Here is a 27,262-nt window from a genome sequence, read left to right on the forward strand (position 1 = left end):
TAATCTATTAAAGAATTAATGGATTTATGGATTAAGGGACTCCCATGAGAGTTGAAATGGTGGCTTTATAAGAAGAGAGAGAGAGACCAGAGCAACTATGCTTGGCCCCCTCACCATGCGATGCCCTGTGCATCAGCAAGGAGGCCCTGATCAGATGTGGCCCCTTTACCTTGGACTTCTCAGCCTTCATAACTGTAAGACATAAATTCATTTTCTTTATAAGTTACCCAGTTTCAGGTATTCTGTTATAAGCAACAGAAAATAAACTAAGACAAATACCAATGGTGTTGACATCTGCTAGATCTTCTCAAACTTTAACATGCAAGGATTACTAGGATTTTGTTAACATGACAGTTTCTATTCAGTTTGGGCTAGAATTGAGGATTTTGCATGGTAAAAAAAAAAGAGCTAGGATTTGTGCAGTTCCCTTGAGTTCATTAAGATGTGCCTTGCTAACCTCTTGCTAAATAATTGAAAAGGAGAGAATAAGGCTCCAGGGCCATCCGGGTTTGCTTTTCTTCACTGCTGTAAGTAAAACCTAAAAATATGTAATATTCTGTTAGAGTTAGGGCAAGGGGAATGAACAGTCTGGAAAGAGAAGTCCTTTTTAGGTCAAAATATTTAGTAAAATTGCTGCCTCCAACAAGTAGGAAGGCAGGAAATCTCCTTCCCCAGCTTGTAGCTAGTCAAAGTATCTGAAAAGAGCCAGCTTGTGTGTGTGGCTGTTTTTTGTTGCCTTGGGTAAGGTGTTGCAAGTCAAGTGTGAAGTCAAGTTAAAAAGGGAATAAAGTGGAAATTCTGAACCCTCACTAAGTTGAAAAAGCCAACTGTTTATGTATCTTGAAATAGCAGAAGAAAAGACTTGGCTTAGAGATTTTTCATAGCCGTTTAAGACTTCTTGGCGCACACAACCAACCAACCAAACAAACAAAAACAACAGAAAATAAAAATAAGCTAAAGCCAAATCAAACTGATAGAGTTCTCTTCTCATTTAAGCCTACTGTTTCAGATTTTTTCACAGCTGCCACCATTACCAAGAGGGCATTAAAAATGGGTTGAGCAAAGAAGCTAGGATTTAAGGCAAGTTTGCTAACTACTTCGAGAAATACCTTTGGGTGTGGTTACTGGCATCCGAAACTGTCTGAAAGCACGTAGAACTTATTGAATATTCAATGGAATTATTTAAGTAAAAAAAAGCAAGCACCCCAAAAGCCTGGCCTACAAAAGCCTTCAAGTGTTCAAAGACTAAGGCATTCTCAAAAAGGAAATACACTCAACATCCAGTTAACTTGTATTCAGAAGGTAAAGCTTGCACCCACACAACACAACAAACAATAGAAATCCTCTCAGCAGAACCAAGGACTGACCAAGGAACTTATTCCAGTATCAGGGCAATGAGTATCCATACTTCCTTCCCATGATTCTGCCATTGTTATGGACCAGTAACTGCTGTGTTTCCCATTCTTCCTTTGTCTGAGTTTTAACTGTGATTGACCTGTTTCTGCTCCACTGTTGGTTTGTATTGGATGTATGGGCATAGGACACATCAGTTGTTTTACAGTGTATACATCTCTGGACTATAAAACACCACATCCCAATGTGATAGGTTTCTGCATCACCAGATATCCTGAATTTTTAGCTGATGTAGAAACTGAATGGGAAATTGAGCTTTCTTCCCTAGGGAAGGAGGAAGTAGGCTCTACTGTGAGAAGAAGCTATATTATTCAGGTTCTCCAGAGAGACAGAACCAATAGGAGATACATATATATATATATATATACACACACACACACACACAAAATGATATGAGAGGGGAATTATTAGGGGAATTGGATCATGTCATATGTGATTGTGGGGGCTGAGAAGTCCCACATCAAGCAGTCTGCAAGTCAGAGACTCTGGGATGCTGGCAGCATGGCTTAATCCAAGTCCGAAGGCTTGAGAACCCACGGTGCTGCTGGTATGAGTCCTGGAGTCCAAGGCCAGGAGAAGAAGTGTGTTTCTCAGCTTTAGGACAGAGACCAACTCACCTTTTCTCTGTTTTTATTTTCTCTGGGCCCAGCTAACTGGATGGTGCCTGCCCACACTGAGGGCAGATCTTCCTCACTTAGTCCACTCAGACTCACATGCCAATCTCCTCTGGAAACACCCTCACGGACACACACTAATATAATGCTGTAACAGTTAGTTTTCTTGGTATTCCTTAATCCACTCAAGTTGATACCTAAAATTACCATCAGAGGACATGTGGATATTTAGGTGGTCAGAGGGACATACTGTAGTGGAGACTGCTGATTGTCCCTCTAAACTCATTCTTTCCTATTTCTGGGCACAAGGCTGCCCAACTGGAAACTAAATTTCTAGTCTCATTGGTGGTCATATGATTAAGTTCTTGTTAATGGAACATGATCCGAATTGATGTGGGCAATCTCTACCTTACTTTCTGATATGGTTTGGCTCTGTACCCCCACTCAAATCTCATGTTGAATTGTAATCCCCAATGTTGGGCAAGAGACCTGGTAGGAGGTGATTGGATCATGCAGGCAGATTTCCCTCTTGTGTTCTGATGATAGTGAGTGAGTTCTCACGAGATGTGGTTGTTTGAAAGTCTGTAGCACCTCCCCCTTTGTGTTCTCTCTCTCTCCTGTCATCACGTGGTGACATACTTGCTTCCCCTTTACCCTTCCACCATGATTATAAGTTTCCTCAGGCTTCCCCAGCCATGCCTCCTGTAAGGCCGTGGAACTATGAGTCATTTAAACCTCTTTTCTTTATAAATTACCCAGTCTCGGGGAGTTCTTTATAGCAATGTGAGAACAGACTAATATACATTCTTTTGTTATTTATTTTATTTTTTTTGAGATGGAGTTTCACTCTGCCACCCAGCTGGAGTACAGTGGCACGATCTCGGCTCACTGCCTCCTGTGTTGAAATGATTCTCCTGCCTCAGCCTCCCAAGTAGCTGGGACTACAGGCACCCGCCACCATGACTGGTTATTTTTTTGTGTTTTTAATAGAGACAGAGTTTCACCATGTTGACCAGGCTGGTCTCGAACTCCTGACTTCAGGTGATCTGCCTGCCTTGGCCTCCTAAAGTGGTGGGATTACAGGCTTGATCCACCACGCCTGCCTGAGAACAGACTAATACACATTCTTAAAAGAGATTCCTTCTTTAGGTATTCTTCTCTTTCTCTTTCCCATTAGAGGGAATATGCCATTTATCACACATCAAGATGGCAAAACTCCAAAAATTTGACAGACTTTGTAGGCAAGCCTGTAGGAAACTGTACCCCTATATATTTCTGGTAGGAAGGCAAAATGATACCATTCCTACAAAGTACAATTTGGCAGGATCTACCAAGATTGTATGTCTATCCTTTGCCTCATTTCTGGTAATGTTTTCTACCTGTACATATATAATGTATGTAAAGGTTATTCATTGCAGCATTGATTAAAAATAACTTGTGTCCTATAAGGATTAAATAAACTAAGACATACCCTTGCTATGTAATATCTTCTAGCTCTAAAAAGAGTGATTTTGAAAGACTGGACAGCTGGTAAGATGTCCAGCTGTCTTAGTCTGTTTTCTGTTGCTTATACCAGAATACCTGAAACTGGGTAATTTATAAAGAAAAGGAATTTATATCTTACAGTTATGAAGGCCAAGAAGTCTAAGGTCAAGCGACCACATCTAGTGAGACCCTTCTTGCTGGTCAGGACTTGCTAGAGTTCAGAAGCAGCACAAGGTATCACATGGCAAGGGAGTGACCTTCCTAACATGCTAGCTCAGGTCTCTTCCTCTTCTAATAAAGCCACATGTTCTCTCCCATGATAACCCATTAATCCACAAATGGATCAATTCCTCAGGGTTTTGTCCTCATGATCCAATCACCTATTTAAGACCCACCTCTAAATGTTGCCACATTAAAGATTAAGTTTCAACATGAGTTGTTTGTTTTCTTTTTCATTTAATTTTAATTTTTTGAGACGGAGTCTTGCCTTTTTTTTTTTTTTGAGACGGAGTTTCGCCCTTGTTGCACAGGCTGGAGTGCAATGGTGCAGTCTTGGCTCAAGGCGACCTTCGCCTCCCAGGTTCAAGTGATTCTCCTGCCTCAGCACCTGAGTAACTGGAATTACAGGCATGTGCCACTACGCCTGGCTAATTTTTGTATTTTTAGTTGAGACGGGATTTCTCCATGTTGTTCAGGCTGGTCTTGAACTCCCAACCTCAGATGATCCGTCCGCCTCGGCCTCCCAAAGTGCTGGGATTACAGATGTGAGCCACGGCACCCAGCCCTCAACTTGCGTTTTGGAGAAGACAATTATTTCAAACCATAGTACCAGGAAAAGTGCAAAAAAACAAAAACAAAAACAAAAACAAAAACAAAAACAAACAAAAACAAGGCAGAACAATTATGTGGTGTTACTTTTTGTGAAAGGAGAGGTAAAATTTTATATTTATTAATATTTGCTTGTATTTGCAGAAATTCCATAAGAATACATGAGTATTGAATATCATATAAACGCAGGCGACCATATAATCTTCCATTGAAATGCAACCATTTCTAGAATGAAAGGGGGGAATGTTATTTTATTTTATTTATTTATTTAGAGACGGAGTCTTGCTCTATCGGCCAGGCAGGAGCGCAGTGGCGAAATCTCGGGTCACTGCAAGTTCCGCCTCCCGGGTTTTACGCCATTCTACAGCCTCAGCCTCCCGAGTAGCTGGGGCTACAGGCGTGCACCACCTACGCCCAGCTAATTTTTTTATACTTTTAGTAGACGGGGTCTCACCGTGTTTAGCCAGGATGGCCTCGATCTCCTGACCTCGTGATCCGCCCGCCTCGGCCTCCCAAAGTGCTGGGATTACAGGCGTGAGCCACTGCGCCCGGCTGCAAGGGGGGATGTTATTAATCACTACTCCAGGACGACAGAGGGAAAATGGCCTTGTACTGGACAAACTGGAATATCTGATCAACCATTATAAAGTGCATGGAGTGGGAGGAGGAATGGGGACTTTTTAATTGTATTTCTAAAAAGTATCGTCTGTGGTGAATCAGAAACAAAACTCGTTCTTTACCACAGGCAGTTTAAGCGCTGCCTGAAAGACCTAAGGAAGGTAAACCACAGACATGAGACATGGAACTTTGCGAAAACGCAGTCGCTTTATGTACCGGGTACTTATTGGAGTTACACTAGAGACTCACTCCTGGAGTTCATCAGCCAATCCAAAGTCCGAGCGTGAGAGCCAGCGACTGTAGGAGAGGGCTGGGCAGGCCTCAGGCCTGAGGAGTGGAGCCCCGCATCACTCAACCCTGGGGGCGGAGCTAGCCCAGGCTCCCACACCCGACGCTCTGGCCCACACAGACGCTACTCTGTAGCATCTCAGGTTCCCTCTGGCTGCACTCTGGAGGACCACACTCGTTTTCTTTTTGGCTGCCAGAGGCCCCGCATCCACCGCTGAGCTGGGAGAAAGATGGCGGCAGCCGTGCGACAGGATTTGGCCCAGCTCATGAATTCGAGCGGCTCTCATAAAGATCTGGCTGGCAAGTGAGTATTTCCCAGCAACGCGGGAGTACAGAGGTGGGGAAAGAAAGCCACAGCCTTAATCTCCTTAGGTTGGCCACGACTCTTGGCCGTGAAGCTAGGAACCGGCCTGACGACCAAGGGGGCGGGCCTGAGGTCGGCTAGGGAGGCAAATGTTGGGAGAAGCAGAGAGCTGGAGGGGACCTTGTGCAGGGGCCTTCGAGGCCATAGACTTGGGATGACTGTCAACTTATTCAGTTATTGATAGAATCCCTCTGGTCCCTTAGGATTTTGGAAGAGCGGTCTGACAGACGACTGCTACCCTGGCCTTAGTAGCCTTCCCTGGTACCTCTTCCTATCGCTGGCCGGCCTCACACCGAATCTGGCCTCTCGTTGGACCTTCCTCCTCCTTTTTTTGATTCAGAGAAATGTATATTCTGGGGCCTTGGTGCTGTGTTTTTCGGGGAGATGGCTTCTTGGGGCTGGCTGAGACTGAGAAGGTATGGCCGCTGTCATGTCGTCCAGACCACTCAGACTGTCTTCTGTGGGTCCTTGTGTTTCGGGTATTTTCTCCGCCACCAACTCTGAAGGCACATAGGCGGAATGTGCTCATATCGCGGATCAGGATGTCTAGAGTAGTGATGTTTGCAGGAATCTGAATTTTGTCGAAATTCATATAGAATGCTTAGGTTCACTCCAAGTTAAAATGTGTGACGTGCCTGTTGTGCAAGCAGTTGTTCAACAGTATTAAGCATAGGTAGGTAGACGTATATTGTTCATTTTCTCTTTGTAGATGTCACAGCACTGATCTTTTGTAATGAACTTAAAGTATGCCTCTCTAGGCCGGGTGCAGAGAGGCTGAGGTGGGAGGATCACTTGAGGCCAGGAGTTCTAGACTAGCCTGGGCAACATAGTGAGACCCCCGTCTCCATAAATAAATAAATAAGTAAATAAAGTATGCCTCTCAAGTTGATCTTAATGTTTACATCCTGACAGCTGAAATCACTTTGATGTATGTTAATGGGATACACCTGCTCTAACCTGGTCATTGAAATTCTGACTGTTTTAAGTAGGCTAGGCTGCCTTTTCTCTGGTGGTAAATGTAATCTACTTTTATCAGTGGGAAATTCAGCCGTATATTTTGGGCGTAACTACTTTGTGCTGCATTTTCCCATTCAGGAAAATGAAGATAATAATAGGACATATTCTTGTCTGAGATTATCTGAGGACAAGATGAGTATCTGTGCATATATACTTACCACACTTATATCACCTAGAACAGTACCTGACATATAGAAAGTGCCGCAAGATTGTTGTTACTATCACTAAGCTGTCAGTAATATATATTCACTTATTGTATGGGTTGGAAATAAATATGTCTTCATGGCTTAATCCTTTTTGCTTGTAATTTTGTAGATATGGATGAAAGTAAAAGCAGCTTATATTTTTCCCCCATGCTTCCTTTACTTTTTATTTTGTAAAAGAAAAATAAGTGCATTAGTTATCAGAAGAAATAGAGCTTTTCATGTATTTGCAGTGTTCTGAAACTTAAGTATTTACTTTTTCAGGTCTGAATTGGAGATAAACAATAGTATTTATAGGGTACTTCAGTTATCTGTTGCTTTGTAACCAAAAACTTACCAATGTAAAACAACTGTGATTTCTCAGGATTCTATGGATTGACTGGACAGCTCTTCTGGTCTTGTCTGGGCTCACTCATGCAGATATAGTCAGCTGGCAACTCACCTGGGGCTGGACTCACATGCATATCTTGCTCTCGGCAGGATCTGTCTCTCTCTGCACATAGTCTCTCATTCATTAGTTTAGCTTGGGCTTTCTTAGGTGGCTATGAGAGGGGAAGTCACAAGACCTCTTAAGGATAGCCTAGAAAGTCTCACATCAATTCTCTAGTACCGGTAAAAGTAAATCAGAAGACCAGCCCAGATTCAAGGGGAGGGGAAATGGAGCCTACTACTGCCTCTTTAGTGGCAAAGTTACATTGCAAAGGAGCCTGGACAGAGGGAGACATGATTCATTGGAAGCCATTACTGTAGCAATCTACCACATGGTGTTGTGAAGATTAAATGAAATAATGTGCATGATAACTGATAGCCAGTGCTGTGTTAGCCAGCAACTCCTTCAGAGCTGCTTTCTGAGAAAAGTCTTGGGCTTGCTTGCAGTTCCTATCTGAGCAAGAAAGTATCAGGATATTTATCCTTATAACAACATCAGTTCTACCAGCTACATGCTTTAAGAGAAATACCCTTGAAATATATCAGTGTTTTTTTTTTTTAATGTATTTTTTCTTGTATGTACTTTTAATGAAGGTTTTTGGGGATTTTTTAGGAGCTGAGAAACAAAGGATTCCATATTAAAGAATAATGGAGTACATTGTTTCTAAAACATCAATACTGTGTGTTCCTAGCAATTGGGATATCTATAACAACAGTTGCTCAATACATGTGGTTGAATTAATGGATAGCTAGAAAGGGGCAGAGCTTGTGTTTGAACCCAGGTTCATCACTCTAAAAAGCTCATTTTAAACCTACCAGACTATGCTCGTTTTCTTGTTAAAAACTCAATTAGAAATGCTTTCCCATAACTGTGGATTAACACAGCTGTCTAAAGTTTATGTAAGAAATTAGTCAGATGAAAAGCATTTTCCTCCATTTTGTAGGCTGTTTTTGTGCATATTATGCGTTGTGTTTATTATCTCACATAAAGATTTAGAATAGGAGAGCCACAATGGAGGATAGACTATATTGAGGAGAGACCTCAAAGGCCCCTTCTAATTCAGATTCTGATTCTCTATTTGTTGTCCCATACACAACCATTTTAGTGGTTTTCATCTCTAGAGTGAAAGTTGATAATGTAGAGTTTACTGTGCGAAGCACAACATTACTTACATTTAGAAATCCTTAATAAGTAGGAGTAAGTGATATTATTTACATTATAGTAAGAGAAGACCAAAGTACAAAGTTGAAATACCTTGCTCTGAGGTCACACAGCTAGTGGTGAAGCTAGAAGACAGTCCATGTCTGCTTGCCTACGAGCCCTTAACTCTAAACAAACACATCTACCTTTTTGGCCTTATTTTCACCAAAAAAAATTAACCACATTTCAGATAGTGATTATTTTTGCCTAGAATGCCTGCCTTCCTACTGTTATTAAATTGAAATGCTTAGATTTTAAAGATCAACCCCATCCAATTATTTCTGTCTCCTAAAAATTATATTAGCACTTACCTATTTTTTCTGTTTGTTTGTTTTGTTTGGAGACGGAGTTTCATTCTTGTCACCTAGGCTGTGCAGTGGCGTGATCTTGGCTCACTGTAACCTCTGCCTCCCGGGTTCAAAAATTCTCCTGCCTCAGCCTCCCAAGTAGCTGGGACTACAGGTGCACGCCACCACACTTGGCTAATTTTTTTGTGTTTTTAGTGTAAACAGGGTTCACCATGTTGGCCAGGATGGTCTCAGTCTCTTGACCTTGTGATCCGCCTGCCTCGGCCTCCTAAAGTGCTGGGATTACAGGCGTGAGCCACTGCGCCTGGCCAGCACTTACCTGTTTTTAAGATTTTGTCTTTAATTTTGTTTAGCTTCATTATGATATGTCTGTGGATTTGTTTTTACTTTTCTATGTCAGTTACCCTTTGCCGTGAAATAAACCCCAAAACTTAGGGCTTAAAACAACAGTCACTTATTTGGCTTGTAATTCTGTAGGTTGGTAGTTTGGATTGGGCCCAGCTGTATGGTTCTTTTCTGCTCCACATGGTCTTGGTTCCACTGGGCTCCCATGTGGGTCTGTAGTTAGCTGCCGGCTGGGCCAGGTGGGCAACTCCACTTCTGTGGATTGGCTGGCTTGTTGGCTGGGGCAATATAATTGACTGGGCTACATATCTCATTAGCCAGTAAGTTAGCCTGGGCCTGTTCATGTGACAGCAGCAGGATTCCAAAAGACAAACACATACAAGGCCTCTCAAGGTCTAGGCTCAGAACTAGCACTTCATTTCTACCATGTTCTATTGGTCAACTCCAGATTCAAGGGGTAGGGAAATAAAGTCTACCTTTTGATATGAAGAGCTACAAAGTTATATTGTAAAGGGACATGGGTACTGGGAGTGAAATTATTGTGGCCGTTTTTTATCCTGGTCCAGCTTCGCTGGGTTTCCTGAATCAATGGATTAAATGGTTTCATCAGTCTTGAGATGTCTTCAGTTATATCTCTTTATTTTATTTTAGAAACAGGGTTGCCCTGTCTCTGTTGCCCTGGCTTGAGTGCAGTAGAGAGATCACAGCTCACTGCAGCCTTAACATGCTTGGCTCAAGCAATCTTCTTGCTTTAGCGTCCTGAGTAGCTGGGGCTATAGGCACATGACACCATGCCTAATTTAAAAACATGTTTTTTTTTTTTTGGTGGAGATGGGGTCTCCCTATGTTGCCCAGGCAGGTCTCGAACTCCTGGGCTCAAGGGATTCTCCTGCCTCGGCCTACAAAAGTGTTGGGATTACAGGTGTGGGCTACTCTGCTTGGCCTGTATCTCTTTAAATGTTGCCCCTGCCCCATTCTGTTTCTCCTCTAGGCTCCAGTGAAATCCCTGTCAGGCCCACTGAGTATAACCTCTAGCCATCTTACTCTTTCATTTTTTATTTTTTATTTATTTATTTTTTGAGAGAGAGTCTCGCTCTGTCACCCAGGCTGGAGTGCAGTGGCGTGATCTCAGTTCACTGCAAGCTCTGCCTCCCGGGTTCATGCCATTCTCCTGCGTCAGCCTCCCGAGTAGCTGGGACTACAGGCGCCTGCCACCACGCCCGGCTAATTTTTTAATATTTTTAGTAGAGATGGGGTTTCACCGTGTTAGCCAGGATGGTCTCAATCTCCTGACCTCATGATCTGCCCGTCTTGGTCTCCCAAAGTGCTGGGATTACAAGCGTGAGCCACCACGCCTGGCCTGTCTCCTCCATTTGAATGCTTTATTCTGGATTAGTTCTTCAGACCTACCTTCTAGTTTATCACTTCTTCAACTGTGTCTAATCTGCTGTTAAGTACTCCATTGAGTTTCTAAGTTGGGTTGTATTTTTTAGTTCTATAATTTCTGGTGGTTCTTTTTTCCAGTGATACTTTTTTTTTTTTTTTGAGGCGGAGTCTTCACTCTGTCGCCCAGGCTGGAGTGCAGTGGCACCATCTCGGCTCACTGCAAGCTCCGCCTCCCGGGTTCGTGCCATTCTCCTGCCTCAGCCTCCCCAGTAGCTGGGACTACAGGCGCCCGCCACCGTGCCCGGCTAATTTTTTGTATTTTAGTAGAGACGGGGTTTCACCGTGTTAGCCAGGATGGTCTCAATCTCCTGACCTCGTGATCCGCCCGCCTCGGCCTCCCAAAGTGCAGGGATTACAGGCGTGAGCCACCGGCGCCCGGCCTCCAGTGATACTTTTTATGACTCCTGGTCTGTTGCTGAAACTTTAAAGCTTGTCTTTATCCCCATGAACATCGTAAGCATAATTGTATCATGCTCTTTCTGGTAACTCCAGTCAGTATCTGATGTCCTTGGTTGTTGCGATTGTCTGTTGCTTTTGTTGATTCTAGAGAGAAATTTCATTACCTGAGAGTGCTAACAGTGTAGAATCAAGGCTTCACAATTTTTTTGGTTTACCTGGGTGGTCTTGGGATAGAATTTGTAACCTTACTTCCAAAGTGTGTGTCTCCTCCTTTGGCAGATATGGAACTTCCATTCCCATTTGTGTAGCTCAGTTAGTCTGCCAGAAATGGCAGCTTGCTTCTCAATGCTTTCAGCAGATTTGTAGTGAGCCCCCCTTCTCCTCCCTACAAGAAATGCCACTCTACCTCTCAGCCATCTTTCTACCGTCAGCAAATGCCTTTAGACAGAATATTTATCTTATTTTCCTCATTTTCCCTTTCTTGTTAGGATTTTATGCAATTAAAATTTTTTTTTCGTTTGTTTCAGCTTTTTATGTTGGCTTTTTTTTTTTTTTTTTTGAGGGAGGGTTGGTGCAGTCATTTAGTTCACCATTACTGTAAGTGGAAGATCTGTTAATACCTACCTTTACTCCTTTACTATCCATTGTGATCTTAAATGATGATTGTGGTACATTTTCATGCTTTATTTACCTCCAGATTCCTTTCAAGTGCCGAGAAATTAGGAATCAACATACTGAACTTTGGTTCATACACATAAAAGATGCTCAATTCACTGATGATAAATGGATATGAGAGATGTTCAATGCCTTAGTAATAACACTTATTTTCCTCCATACATTTTTTTTTTTTTTTTTGAGACAGAATTTCGCTCTGTTGCCCAGGCTGAAGTGCAGCAGCGGGATCTCAGCTCACTGCAACCTCTGCCTCCCAGGTTCAAGCGATTCTCATGCCTCAGCCTCCCAAGTAGCTGATTACAGACACATGCCACCACACCTGGCTAATTTTTGTGTTTTTAGTAGAGATGGAGTTTCACCATGTTGGCCAGGCTGGTCTCGAGCTCCTGACCTCAAGTGATCTGCTGCCCACCTCAGCCTCCCAAAGTGCTGGGATTACAGGAGTGAGCCACCGCACCTGGCCATATTGTAATTTAACACTTAACGTATTAACTTTATTTTATTTTTTATTTTTATTTATTTTTTCTTTTTTTGAGACGGAGTCTTGCTCTGTCACCCAGGCTGGAGTGTGAGGCGAGATATCCGCTCACGGTAAGCTCCACATCCCAGGTTCACACCATTCTCCTGCCTCAGCCTCCTGGGTAGCTGGGACTATAGGTGCCTGCCACCATGCCTGGCTAATTTTTTGTATTTTTAGTAGAGATGGGGTTTCACTGTGGTAGCCAGGATGGTCTTAATCTCCTGACCTCGTGATCCACCCGCCTCGGCCTCCCGAAGTGCTGGGATTACAGGCGTGAGCCACCGCACCCGGCCTAACTTTTTATTTTTAATCTTCCCCTTTGTCTTCTCAGCCATAAGATCTTCAAAGACTAAGGTCATTTAAAAACTTTTTAGTATCGTACACAGAATCTCATATAGCATCTTAAAATGCCTAAGGACTCAATTAGCACTTTGGGATGATTTTATATGGCAATATTAAATTTCTGTTTAAGTTCCTAGTTTAAAACAGGTTTGTTAGTCATTTTATGTTTTTATTGTGCAAAAGTAATCTCTGTTCTTAGATACTGGAATTTACATATTAGAGAAGCAAGGGAGCATGCAGCCACAGTGCTGTACCTCACTTTTTTTTTTTTTTGAGATAGGGTCTTGCTTTGTCCAGGCACATGCCACCACACCTGGCTAATTTTTGTATTATTATTTTTTATTTTTTAAATTTTTATTTTTGAGATGAGATATCAATCTGTTGCCCAGGTTGGAGTTGCAGTGGGAAGATCTCAGCTCACTGCAACCTCCACCTTCTGGGCTCAGGCGATCCTCCCACCTCAGCCTCCCAAGTAGCTGGCACCACAGGTGTGTGCCACTATGCCTGGCTAATATTTTGTATTTTTGGTAGAGATGAGGTTTTACTATGTTGCTCAGGCTAGTCTCAAACTCCTGAGTTCAAGCCATCTGCCTGCCTTGGCCTCCCAAAGTACTGGGATTACAGGCATGAGCCACCATGCCCGGCCAATTTTTGTATTTCTTTTTTTTTTTTTTTTTTTTTGTAGAGATGGGGTTTCACCACATTGCCCAGGCTGGTCTTGAACTCCTGGACTCAAGTGATTTACCTGCCTTGGCCTCCCAAAGTATCCCAATACAGGATTACAGGCGTGAGCCACTGCGACTGGCCCTCAATTTATTAATCTATAAAACTGGGAATGTATGTAGGCCATTTCTAAGGCTTCTATAAGTTATATAAGTTGATGAGTGTAAAACTTTGATCACTTTTTAGGTTTGTTTGTTTTCATTTTTTCTTCCTATTCCCAATACAGATTAGTTGATTGATTATGAAACTATGTGTTAAAACTTAGGTTAGGCTGGGCACAGTGGCTCAAGCCTGTAATCCTAGCACTTGGGGAGGCTGAGTTGGGAGGATTGCCTGAGTCCAGAAGTTGGAGACCAGTTTGGGCAATGTAGTGAGACCCCATCTCTACAAAAAGAAAAGAACAGTTAACCAGGAGTGGTGGCACATGCCTGTAGTCCTAGCTACTCGGGAGGCAGAGGCAGGAGGATTGTTTGAGCCCAGGAATTGGAGGTTACAGTGAGCTATGATCATGCCACTGCACTCTAGCCTGGGAGACAGAGTGAGACCCTGTTTCAAAACAAACAAACAAACAACCATAACAACCACAAAACAACTTAGGTTAATTAGCAAATTTATATAAGTGAGACACTATTATCTTTGAATCTAGTATTGTTAGTATAAAATAATCTGTGAGGATATAAATGTAAAAGATCTTAGCCATAACCCTTGATTTAATTAAATATGAAAAAAATAAAAGATGACAAACCATTGAATGTATGACTTATCTGAAAGCATGCCCAGGGCCATAAAGTAATTTATCTTTTAAGGACCCTCAAACATAGCAATATTGAAAATATAATTTTTTAAAAACTTAATATTTCCTTGCTTTCTTAGAATAATTTATTTCTTCTTTTGGAATTTGCTATCTTTTCTATCAGTATATCTGCTTTCTTAAAGTCACTTTGATTCATTGTGGTTTTGAGAAATCAGGTAACCAAGGTTGTGAGAATTTTGTATGAGTTGAGTCAGTAATGTTGAGTGATAGCTTGAGGGTGTGCCCTACAAAATGAAAGTCATAAATCTGAATGAGTTCAGGCTCTATTTTTGTATATTTATTTCGTAACTATTCTGGATGACTTTCCGAATAATTGCAATGCTATTAGGTTTGTAAAATGTATTTACTGCTTTTAAAAAATAGTACAATTGGCTGGGTGTGGTGGCTCACGCCTGTAATCCCAGCACTGTGGGAGCCCGAGGTGGGCGGATCACCTAAGGTCAGGAGTTCGAGACCAGCCTGGCCAACATGGGGAAACCCCATGTCCACTAAAAATACAAAAATTAGCCACACGTGGTGGTGCGTACCTGTAGTCCTCACTACTTCGGAGGCTGAGGCAGGAGAATTGCTTGAACCTGGGAGGCGGAGGTTGCAGTGAGCCTAGATCGTGCCACTGCACTCCAGCCTGGGTGACAGAGCAAGATTCCATCTCAAAAAAAAAAAAAAGATTAAGACAAAAGAGATAAAGAATAGTATAGGCCAGGCACGGTGGCTCACGCGTGTAATCCCAGCACTTTGGGAGGCCGAGGTGGGCGGATCATGAGGTCAGGAGTTCAAGACCAGCCTGACCAACATAGTGAAGCCGTGTTTTTACTAAAATTACAAAAATTAGTTAGCTGGGCGTGGTGGCACGTGCCTGTAATCCCAGCTACTCAGGAGGCTGAGGCAGGAGAATCGCTTGAACCTGGTAGGTGGAGGTTGCAGTGAGCCAAGATTGTGCCACTGCACTCCAGCCTGGGTAACAGAGCGAGACTCTGTCTTCAAAAACAACAGCAACGAAACAACAAAAGAATAGTATAACGCTCATATACTAACCCCTCATTAAGAAATAAAACATTACTAATACTGTTGAATATTTGAGTGCTTATGATATGCCAGGAATTGTTTGAGATAATTGTCTACATAGCAGAGAACAAAACACAAAAAGTCCTGTCCTCGTGGAGCTTGTGTGGTCACAGATAATAGGTAGAATAGTTATTAGATCTGAATGCAAATAAAGAATAAATAGGTCCTGTCTGACAGCATAAATGGTATTCTATCAGTGCATTTGACTTGGTGAAGTTTATTTTGTACAGACTAAGACATTCAGTCTCTAATGTTTGGTTTCATTGCCTGGTCAACATTATCCTATTGTTGGTGAGCCTACATACATTAGGTCTGTAAGAGGAAAAGATTCCGCGTCACCTCAAATAATGTTTTTGTGTGTCTGTGTATTACACAGTTGGAGGAAATATAGCTTATCTTTTAAGGCATTTGAAAAGAAATTGACTTTGTAGTTTAAATTCAAAAATAAAACCTTCAAGAAAAAGTGACATCTTAGATTCTGTAACAGAATTATAGATTCACTCTTTCTTGTGATGAACTTGAAAACTTAAAAAATTCTGGTATATCTTACTGAAAACTAGATGAAGTGGCACCTTATATAATTACAAATTTAATATTTCTTGTGATAGACTAGAAACTTTTTTTAAAAAAAATCTGTGATATACTATAAAGAAAACCACAAACTATAGTACTATGAAAGAAACCAGGGTAAGTAGAAATGAATAAATACACATCAAAGTTTGCGTTAAAAAATATGTACCCTCAGAACATTATATTCATTTGGTATTGTTGTAGGTATCGTCAGATCCTGGAAAAAGCCATTCAGTTATCTGGAGCAGAACAACTAGAAGCTTTGAAAGCTTTTGTGGAAGCAAGTAAGTGAAATGGAAATTTCATGCTTGCCTTGTGTTACTGAGCTAGGACTTTAAAGTTTTCTCAAGCCTCGTTTTATATCAAATTATCAATATTAAATATGCATTGAGATTGATTTTAGAATTTAAACTGTTTACAACTTGATTAATTTTCAGTGAATTTTCTTCAAAATTACAATCCCAATTAAAATTTTTTATGGTTATTGTTATTATAATAGCTGATGAGGGACAATACAGCATAATAGTGAAGAGAATAGTTTGGGTTCAAATTCTGGTACGCTATTTTATAAGCTGTGTAATCTTGGGTCAATTATTTAACCTCTCTGTGCCTCCTTTTCCTCTTTAAAATGTACTCTGTGGTACATTACTGTAGTACTGTAAAATTCTACTCTGTAGAATTATTGGGACATTAAATGAGTTAATATACTTAGTAAAGTGCTTAGAATAGGACCTGGCATATAATAAATGCTATGTAAGAATTAGCTGTTATTAATGTTTATGTTTGTTGAATTGAGAACTAGAAATTTTCATTCTTCCAGAAACTTTTCCACACTACCTGACTTCAGACATATCCAGTGATCTTGAAAATTACTCAAAATTCAGGCTGGAATTTTATAGTGAGTTCACGTCATTAATGATATCTCATAGTGCTTTACAGTGTGTTTTCACACTCATTACCTGTCACATAGGCTCCTTTTAATAACTCTTTGACTAGACCATATAGGTACAGGTATCCCTGTATAATATATTGTAAGACAAGTCTCAGGATTAAGCAACTTTTTTCAAGGAAATTTAGCTGGCAGAGCCCAGATCAGAAACGAGGTTTTCTGATACACTACTCTTACTTGCTTGTATTTCCCTGAGTAATACCAGCTTGTATGGTAACTTAAATGCCTAATGACACTTGTAATGAAACTGTTTTCTCAGTCACATCCAGTATTACCCAATAATGAATTCCAATTAATATGTGATAAGCTAATTAATTACAACTGCCTTAAAAAGTTACTGCCTTAAAACTTAAAAGGTTACAGACTTAAAAAATCATGGCCTCCAGTGTGAGATAAACCAGCAATGGTTTTGAAAAAACTGTTAGGAGTGGTTTATTGAGAACATTGCACTATAGTAGCAGAAGAATAGTGCTTTTTATAAACTTCGATCTTGGCTGGGCACTGTGGCTCATGCCTGTAATCCCAGCACTTTTTTTTGAGATTACAGGTATGAGTCATGGCACCCAGCCAAGAGATCACTTGAGCTCAGGAGTTCAAAACCAGCCTGGACAATGTGGAGAAATCTCGTCTCTACAAAAAAAATACAAAAGTTAGCCTGGCGTGGTGGTACGTGCCTGTAGTCCCAGCTACTTGGAAGGCTGAGGTGGGAAGACTGCCTGAGCCCCAGTGGTCGAGACTGAAGTGAGCTGAGGTTGCATCACTGTACTCCAGCCTGGGCAGCAGTAAGACGGTCTCAAAAAACCAGTGAAAAAACATATACATATATACATACATACATACATACTTTGATCTTTGTATAAGTTTTCAATCCAGTAAACCACCAAGAAAAGCAGTCTACTGTTAAAATCATTTATATCAACTGAACAGTTTTTGAATCACTTATTTTCCTAGTAACTGCTGCTTTAAGACTTGAATAAGCAATGGTTCAGAAGGATGATGCATTTAAAATGATAGTAATAGTTACAATAGTAACATTTGTTCAGTGCTATCTACCAGGTATTGTTTAAAGTACTTTGTGTATATTATTGCATTTAAGCTTCATAATAACCTTATGAAATAGGTGTTACAGATAAGGAAACAGAAGCACAGACAAGTTAAGTTTCTTGTCTGAAGCCGTATAATCAGTACTGGTAGAAGCAGTGTGGCTCCAGAGCTTAATCACTTAAAATAATACCTCGTAAATGTTTATAAATAATGTCAGTACATCTAGTGCTCACTGAAGTTCTTATTTATTGTTTTTATTGGGAAAGTATAAGTGGCAATAACTGTACCGGCAGCACTTGCTTTATTTAAATTTCATGAAAATTATTTTACTGTTTTTTTTTTTAACTCCTTTTTGGAACAAGGTGTGATATAAGCACATAAATAAAAATATAGGTGTTTTTGTGCCTTCACTTTGTAGAAAAATAAGATAAAATTATCAGCTTTTAAAAATTTTTTTCAATTATTTATGTTTCTTAGAAAAGTTATGTTATTTTTGCTGGTTTTTAAAATTTTTTAATTAATTAAATAATTTATTTATTTTGAGACAGAGTCTAGCTCTGTCGCCCAGGCTGGACTATGGTGCCGCGATCTCGGCTCACTGCAACCGCTGCCTCCCAGGTTCAAGCGATTCTCCTGCTTTAGTCTCCTGAGTAGCTGGGACTACAGGCGCCCGCCACCACACCTGACTAATTTTTTTTTGTATCTTTAGTAGAGATAGGGTTTCACCATGGTGGTCGGGCTGGTCTCGAACTCCTGACGTCATGATCCTCCTGCCTCAGCCTCCCAAAGTGCTGAGACTATAGGCGTGAGCCACTGCACCCGGCCTATTTTGACTGTTTTTGTGTAGTCATTGTGTAATCAAGTAATTCAGCATAAGGAAAACTTATGATGTAATATAAAATGATAGGGGTATGGAAATCCTTGAATAATGCATTGAAGGCTGCACTAATATAGATTGTTGTTAGTGTTAATTTTAAGTAAAAGTTGATTGTTTAATGACACTTTATCAGTATCTCATGTTTTCTTATCTTTTTTTTTTAACAAGTGGTAAATGAGAATGTCAGTCTTGTGATCTCGCGGCAGTTGCTGACTGACTTTTGCACACATCTCCCTAACTTGCCTGATAGCACAGCCAAAGAAATCTATCACTTCACCTTGGAAAAGATCCAGCCTAGAGTCATTTCATTTGAGGAGCAGGTAAAAATCTAGAGCAGTGGTTTTTAAACTTGAGCAGTTATTTTTAGAATCTGATATTATTAAATCCTTAAAGGAGATAATCATCCAGTTTCATTTTTGACAAAACTTTGTGCCAAACAGCATTTTATGATGCAAAATCAAGTAAATATTAGGATGTTACAACTCTAACTGACATTTGCTTATAAAGTAAAACTTGATTTTCTGAACCAAATATTGCTCTCTGGACAATTTTTTAAAATCAGTAAAAGTGGTATTTCAGCTGAAAACAGGAAAACTCCAGCATCGTGTATGCAGGAGCATACAAGCTAAATTTAACATTTAAACTACAGTATTTTGCCATAATCCACATTGCAGAAATGTGTTGCTTCAGTTCACTACTTTGATATTCTGTAAATGCAAAATTCATAGGAAAACTTGGGTGGTCTCGATAAACTTTTACTATTTATTTGGCAGCTTAGTATGTTGAGTTGCCACTTTAGAATAATTTTCCTACTTATTTTAATTAGTTACTAATGTCAGTTGAAATGATTTGACATGTATACTTGTTATTCCAGGTTGCTTCCATAAGACAGCATCTTGCATCTATATATGAGAAAGAAGAAGACTGGAGAAATGCAGCCCAAGTGTTGGTGGGAATTCCTTTGGAAACAGGACAAAAGTATAGTAAATAGTGGATATTGGATGACTATATATAGGATGTATATAATCGCTCACTTATATTTTTTCTTACATTCTAGTACAGGAAACAAATACAAAAATTTGTAGTGTGTTAGAAGGTGATAAGTGCTGTGAAGAAAAGTAAGGGGGCAAAGCAGGGACAGGTTGTATGTATATTTAAATAGGGTGATTGGGGTAGTAGGGTGGCCCTGATGTCACTTTATCAAAGACTTGAAGGAGGTAAGGGAGTAGCTATGAGTGATCTGAGGAAAGAATATTGCCAGATACTTTTTTTTTTTTTTTTGAGACGGAGTCTTGCTATGTTGCCCAGGCTGGAGTGCAATGGCATGATCTTGGCTCACCGCAACCTCTGCCTCCTTGGTTCAAGCGATTCTCCTGCCTCAGCCTTCCAAGTAGCTGGGATTACAGGCACGCACCACCACATGTGGCTAATTTTTGTATTTTTACTAGAGACGGGGTTTCACCACATTAACCAGGCTCGTCTCAAACTCCTGACCTCAAGTGATCCACCTACCTCAGCCTCTCTTAAGTGCTGGGATTACAGGTGTTTGAGCCACTGCACCTGGCTGAATATCGTCACTAGATACTCTTAGAGGGGAGGGCTAGTGCAAAGGCCCTAAGATGGGAGCAAGCTTGAAGTGTTTTCTTAATAAGAGCAAGGAGGCCAGTGTGGATAGAGTAGAATGAGCAAAGGGGCAAGAGATGAGGGATGAGAGCAGAGAGTACTGGGGACCAGGTTATGTGGAGTTTTATAAGCCATTATAAGGAATTTGACTTTTCACTAAGTGAAATGAAGGGGAACCATTGGAGAATTGTCAACAGAACAGTGAAATGATCTGACTTCTGTTTTAAATAGTTAGTCTCACTACTGGGTTGAGAATAAACTGTAGGCAAGCAGTGATAGAAGTAGGGATATTAGTTAAGAGGCTTATGAGACCAGGTACAGTGGCTCATGCCTATAGTCCAAGCACTTTGGGAGGCTGAGGAGGGAGAAGATTGCTTGAGCCCAGGAGTTCAAGACCGGCTTGGGCAGCATAGCTAGACCCCATCTCTACCAAAAAAAGAAAAAAAAAAAGAAAAAGCTGGGCATGGTGGCACATGCCTATAGTCCTAGCTACTTGGGAGGCTGAGGCGGGAGGATTGCTTGATCCCAGGAGTTTGAGACCAACTTGGACAACATAGTGAGACTGCCCCCTATCCCTACAAAAAAATTTTTTTTTTTTTAAATTAGCTGGGTCTGGTGATATGCATCTATACTCCCAGGTACTTGGGAAGCTGAGGCGAGAGGATTGTGTGAACCCAGTAATTTGAGGCTGCAGTGGGCCATGATCGCACCACTGTACTCCCACCTGGGGCACAAAGCAAGACCCTGTCTTTTTAAAAAAAGGCTTATACAGTACCACAGATAAGATGGATGTGAGAAGTATTCTAGATATGTTTTTTAAGGTAGAGTAAGAATTTCCTAATGGCTTGTATGTAGAGTGTGCAAAAAGTCAAGATAAGTCCTGATTTTTGGCCTGAGCAATTGGAAAGTTGGAGTAGGGAAGAATAGGCTTGTAGGGAATATTGAGAGTTTCATTTTGGACATATAATATCCAAGTAGAAATATGTAGTAAGGAGTTGAATATATTAGTCTGGAGATTAGAAGAGATATCTGGGCTAGATATACATATTTGGGAGTCATTGACATATAGATGGAATTTAAAGCCATTAGATTGGATGAGATGGCCAAAGGAGGGAATGTAGATAGACCAAAGGACTGAGTATACTGAGGCCTGGAGCACTTCTACGTTAAGAGGTCAGGGCCTGGGGGAAGATGTAGCAAATGAGAAGGATTATCCATTGAGGTAAGAAGGAAATCAGAATACTGTGGAGGGTGGTGTCCTGGAAGCCAAATGAGGAAAATGTGTCAAGGGGCAGGTGATGAGCTATGGCATTGATAGGTCAAGTAAGATAAGTAGTACAGGTTAACTGTTGGCATTAATAGTGTAGAAACCACTGAACCTTAATGAGCTGATTTTTGTGAAATGATAGCAAGAGCCTGACTGCATGGTTTAAGAGAGAATGGGAAGAGAATATTTAGATATAGTGAGTATGGGCCACCCTGTGGGGGAGTTTTCAAAAAAGGTAGCAAAAAAACAGGGTAGAAGATGACAGCAGTTGTTAGGCTAAGGGATTACTTTTTCTTTTATGATCCAGTAGAAAGCAAAAATTTGATATAGGGGAATTGGGGAGAGGATTCTTGCAGGAGTAGACGAGAGGAAGGAATCTAGCAGAGGGATAGGCTTTAGATAGGAATATGGGTAGTTCATCTGTGGCAGAGTTTCTCAGCCTCAGCACTACTGTCATTTTCGACTAGATACTTTGTTGTGGGGGCTGTCCTGTGTATTACAGGATGTTTTAGCAGCACCAGTCCTCTGCTTGCTGGGTGCCAATAGTACTGCTGTTCCTAGTTGTGACAATAAAAATGTCTGTAGACATATTAGTGATACAGTCGTGTGGAATTTCTGCAAGTACTCTTTCATTGCATTGCTTCAGTATTCTTTTTTTGTTGGCTTTTGGTTTTGAGAGAGGGTCTGGCTCTGTCAACCAAGCTGTAGTGCAGTGGCGTGATCTCAGCTCACTGCAACGTCCATCTCCTAACCTCCCAAGTAGTTGGGACTACAGGTGCACGCCACTACGCCTGGCTAATTTTTGTATTTTTAGTAGAGATGGAGTTTCACCGTGTTGCTCAGGCTGGTCTCAAACTCTGGGGCTCAAGCAATCCACCTGCCTTGGCCTCCCAAAGTGCTGGGATTACAGGTGTGAGCCACCATGCCCAGCCTTGCTTCAATATTCTTAAGGAAGTTGAAATCAGAGACATCAGCTGGAAGGGTGGATGGGGGTGGAGTGTGAGGTTGAAGAGAGACAATAGTGTGAGAAGTAATCCCCTTAGGAGAGTGGGACAATGAATGGACTCAGCATGTAAACTTGGCAACATTAAGGACTTGTTAAAGGTCATAATGATTAAAATTAGATCAGTCATGCTGGGCACAGTGGCTTCGTGCTTATAGTCCCAGCTACAAGCCTCAGTCCCGGCAGAGGTGGGAGGATCCCTTGAGCCCAGAAATTTGAGCCCAGACTGGGCAACACACTGAGACCCCATCTCGAAAAAAAATTTGATTTGCTGCTTTTTCCCATCACATTTCAGCTATATGAGTGCAGGAATGGAGTGAGCAAACAATTAGGTTTAACCACAGTTACGATTTTTGCCCAACAAGTATGACAGCAAGAGAGGGACAAGGGAGATGAGTGCCTATGCAATTCAATGATTACAAGTGATTACAATGAGTGAGTGACCATAGGAGTTAGGCTAGGTAAAGAGGAAAGTGAGGCCTTTATGGGGAAAGGCAGTGACATGTAAGGGATAAGTGGTTTGGAGGGCACAGTGGGTGCAAGGATTGTTGGGTTTGAGATACTAGAGAAAATGAGGTAGAAAAACAGTTTTAAAAAATTAAGATGGCAGGGCGTGGTAGCTCATGCCTGTAATCCCAGCACTTTGGGAAGCCAAGGTGGGCAGATCACCTGATGTCAGGAGCTTGAGACCAGCCTGGCCAACATGATGAAACCTTGTTTCTACTAAAAATACAAAAATTAGCCAAGTGTGGTGGTGTGTGCCTGTAATCCCAGCTACTAGGGAGGCTGAAGCACAAGAATCGCTTGAACCCAGGAGGCGGAGGTTGCAGTGAGCCGACATCTTGTCACTGCACTCCAGCCTGGGTGACAAGAGTGAGACTCTGTCTCAAAAAAAAAAAAAAAAAAAGATGGTTTATAACTCTTATTCAACCAGTCTTACCTCTTGATGTATATATTTTTAAAAATTTATACTTCTTTATGAAACATTTCTCCTAAGTATATTGTATGAGGATGAAAGGTGTGAGACTATTGGTTATTGTATTGAAAACACTTCCTCTTCAAGTTGGCAAGTATAAAACGGTACCAACTGTGAAGGACTTAAAAATATCTTCATCTGCCTTTCTACTCCTTTACCAGGTGAAGGAGGAATTCTTTTTTTGTTCTTCATTAATATTTGCAATAGTGAGGCAGACACTGCTTCAGACATCTTGCCTTTTGTGCATTATTTATGAAGTTACTAGGCAATGATGCTCCTTGAAAAAGCAGCCAGTTTGTAAAAAAGCCTTCATATGTAGATGTTGAATTTTGCATTTCAAGGTCCCTTGATAATTTGGTAGTTTGAAAAAGCTGGGCTTTCTTGATTGCTTTCGTCTTATTCTTTACCTAGTATTTTCTCCCTAGCACAGGGCAATTGATTTCTTTTCAGTGGTAGCTGAAATAAATATAAAATTAGATATTGTTTTTTACAGTGGTCATAATTGTCATTTTAGTAGTACTGTAGCATTATCCTTATCTGTGAGTAAACCAAAGAGATAAAAATGTCATTAGTTTTCTAAACAAGTTAAAGTGACTAAATGTAGACTTTGGATAAATGGGAACTTTTTCTTTCAAAAAATGATTCATTCTGATTATTAAAGGAATTGATGGCCGGGCGTGGTGGCTCACGCCTGTAATCCCAGCACTTTGGGAGGCCGAGGCGGGCGGATCACAAGGTCAGGAGATCGAGACTACGGTTAAACCTCGTCTCTACTAAAAATACAAAAAAAATTAGCCGGGCGTGGTGTTGGGCGCCTGTAGTCCCAGCTACTCAGGAGGCTGAGGCAGGAGAATGGCATGATCCCAGGAGGCAGAGCTTGCAGTGAGCCGAGATGGCGCCACTGCACTCCAGCCTGGGGAACAGAGCGAGACTCCGTCTCAAAAAAAAAAAAAGTAATTGATATAATAGTTACACTTGGCAAAAAATTGGAAAATTCAAGAATATAGTGCTGTACGTGGCAAGCAATGTGTATTTGAATTATGAATGGAAAAAAGTACAGAATATTAATATATGCAAAAATTAAATTTGCATAAATCTCTCCTCCCATTCTCCATCCCCCCCAAATCAATAAAGTATAGAATTATTTTCAAATGTGGGGCCAAGTGAATTATAAACTCTGTGTTCTTGCCATATGGTGGCACCACTCTTGCAGGTAAATAGGATTAATTTTTCTGTTAGGATTAATCTTGTTTCATGTGAGTTTTGAATTATGTGAGGTCTTTAGTTATACATTCCTGGCATAAAATGTGACCACTGAGATGAAGAAGAAAATGAAAACCACCTATAATCTTACTACCCACAGATAATTGCTATTACTATTTTGATATATGTGTATAGAAATACATTTTAATAGTGTTTTACATACTGTTTTATCCAGTTTTTTCACTTAGGAAAAATACACAGTGACTAGATTATAATTATACAGTATTCTACCTTTCTTTTTTTTGAGATGGAGTCTTGCTCTGTTGCCCAGGCTGGAGTGCAATGGCATGATCTCGGCTCACTGCAACCTCCGCCTCCCAGGTTCAAGCTATTCTCCTGCCTCAGCCTCCCGAGTAGCTGGGACTGCAGATGTGTGCCACCATGCCCAGCTAATTTTTGTGTTTTAGTAGAGACGGAGTTTCACCATGTTGGTCAGGCTTGTCTTGAACTCCTGACCTCATGATCTGCCTGCCTCGGGCTCCCAAAGTGCTGGGATTATAGGTGGGCCACCATGCCCAGCCTTGTATTCTACCATTTTTATGCACCACAACTTGATCACCAATAATATCATAATGGGTGATTTCCATTTTTTTTCCTAGCATAGATATTTATAAATAATTTTACAAATTAATATCCTTTTATATGCATATGTATGCACATCTCTGGCTATCTGGCTATCTTTTTAGGATTTCTTTCTTTTTTTTTTTTTTTTGAGACTAAGTCTCACTCCATCACCCAGGCCGGAGTGCAATGTCACGATCTTGGCTCACTGCAGCCTCTGCCTCCTGAGTTCAAGCAATTCTCCTGTCTCAGCCTCCTGAGTAGCTGGGATTACAAGTGTGTGCCAACCATGCCCGGCTAATTTTTTGTATTTTTAGTAGAGACAGGGTTTTACCATGTGGGTCAGGGTGGTCTCGAACTCCTGACGTCAGGTGATCCACTCACCTAGGCCTCCCAATGTGTTGGAAATACAGGCATGAACCGCCACGCCTGGTCTTAGGATTTATTTTCTAAAGGTAAATGTATGGTGGGTTAAGGGTATATGCATTTTAAAGGATTCAAAGGATGCATATTTCCCAATTATTTTCTAGGAAGGTTGTCCCACTAGTCATATATGATATACCCCTAAACTGAGCAGTTGTTCTTTAGCTTTTAGCTTGTGAGATTGAGGATTAAAAGCAGCTAAGATATAATGTGATTAATGATAATAAAAATTCAATAAAACTTTTTAGTTTTTGTGTAATGCAGTTAAAAGTTTGATTCCCTTACGGTACCAGAATATATATGAGGGAAAAACAACATATCTTCTATTATTCCTAAAATTTTCTTGACAAAATATTGAGTCATTACGTGTTTTTCTGTTACATCCTAGACAGTACAATGTAGATTATAAGCTGGAGACTTACTTGAAGATTGCTAGGCTATATCTGGAGGATGATGATCCAGTCCAGGCGGAGGCTTACATAAATAGAGCATCGTTGCTTCAGAATGAATCAACCAATGAACAATTACAGATACATTATAAGGTAACAGATAAGTTGATTAGGAATTAATTTTGTATTGGAGAATTGTGACATACTAAGATATTCCAGAACATCTGATAGATGCTCTTAAATATTAGAAATTGTTTCTCTGTTTTTTTTTTTTCAACTCTCGCTTTTTAATTTGTTGCCTAATTGAAACATTTTCCTTCTGTAGGTATGCTATGCACGTGTTCTTGATTATAGAAGAAAATTCATTGAAGCTGCACAAAGGTACAATGAACTCTCTTACAAGACAATAGTCCACGAAAGTGAAAGACTAGAGGCCTTAAAACATGCTTTGCACTGTACGATCTTAGCATCAGCAGGTAAACATGTAATAATTTATACTTAAATGAACAGTTATCTTTGCTTAATAACTTTAGGTTGGTTACTGTTGGAAAATTTAGCAAGGAACTATTCTTCAAAGGGATGTCTTCGTAATACAATTATGGTAAATGTAGTTTAAGTGTTTAAACAAGAACAGAAATAAAATGATTTGTTAAAATAATTTAATATGCTCATATCAGTTTGTTATGCATATGTGTTAAGAATAGTTAAAAGAGGGCTGGGTGCAGTGGCTCACGCCTGTAACGGATCACGAGGTCAGGAGATTGAGACCAGCCTGGCTAACACAGTGAAACCCCGTCTCTACTAAAAATACAAAAAATTAGCCGGGCATGGTGGCGGGCGCCTGTAGTCCCAGCTACTCAGGAGACTGAGGCAGGAGAATGGCGTGAATCCAGGAAGTGGAGCTTGCAGTGAGCTGAGATCGCGCCCCTGCACTTCACCGTGGGTGACAGAGCAAGACTCCGTCTCAAAAAAAAAAAAAAAAAAAAAAAGAATAGTTAAAAGAGATAATGTAAAGTTCTAAAATTTCACTAAAGAAGTGGATATCAACTTAAGTGAGAATTGTGCAGAGTGAAACAAAAATTAAAATCTGTAGATTGATGAAATGATAATTAATACACTGCTTTTGATTTTTTTTTTTAACCTTCAAGCCTCAGTTTTAGACCTGACATTTATCCTTTTCTTCAATACATGTAACAAATATTGTTTGTTCTTTTTACTGA

The 27,262-nt window shown here is 40.6% G+C and overlaps 1 protein-coding gene across 2 annotated transcripts in view; it reads left to right on the forward strand.

Annotated features, from left to right (window-relative positions):
* The first annotated feature begins 5,338 nt into the window (after positions 1–5,338).
* COPS4 (COP9 signalosome subunit 4) overlaps positions 5,339–27,262 on the forward strand; it is a 39,338-nt gene continuing 17,414 nt past the window's right edge. Inside the window, exons 1-6 of one of the 2 annotated variants that reach the window (XM_007999094.3) lie at positions 5,339–5,550; positions 15,872–15,951; positions 18,706–18,857; positions 19,412–19,515; positions 26,042–26,195; positions 26,368–26,518. In XM_007999094.3, the coding sequence (XP_007997285.1) occupies positions 5,477–5,550; positions 15,872–15,951; positions 18,706–18,857; positions 19,412–19,515; positions 26,042–26,195; positions 26,368–26,518 (715 nt within the window). In that variant the 5' untranslated portion in view covers positions 5,339–5,476. The remainder of the gene's footprint in view (positions 5,551–15,871; positions 15,952–18,705; positions 18,858–19,411; positions 19,516–26,041; positions 26,196–26,367; positions 26,519–27,262) is intronic. The other variant, XM_007999095.2, reaches the window with a different exon arrangement.

This window comes from Chlorocebus sabaeus, chromosome 7 (genome assembly GCF_047675955.1).
Source record: "Chlorocebus sabaeus isolate Y175 chromosome 7, mChlSab1.0.hap1, whole genome shotgun sequence".
Lineage (NCBI taxonomy): Eukaryota > Metazoa > Chordata > Mammalia > Primates > Cercopithecidae > Chlorocebus > Chlorocebus sabaeus.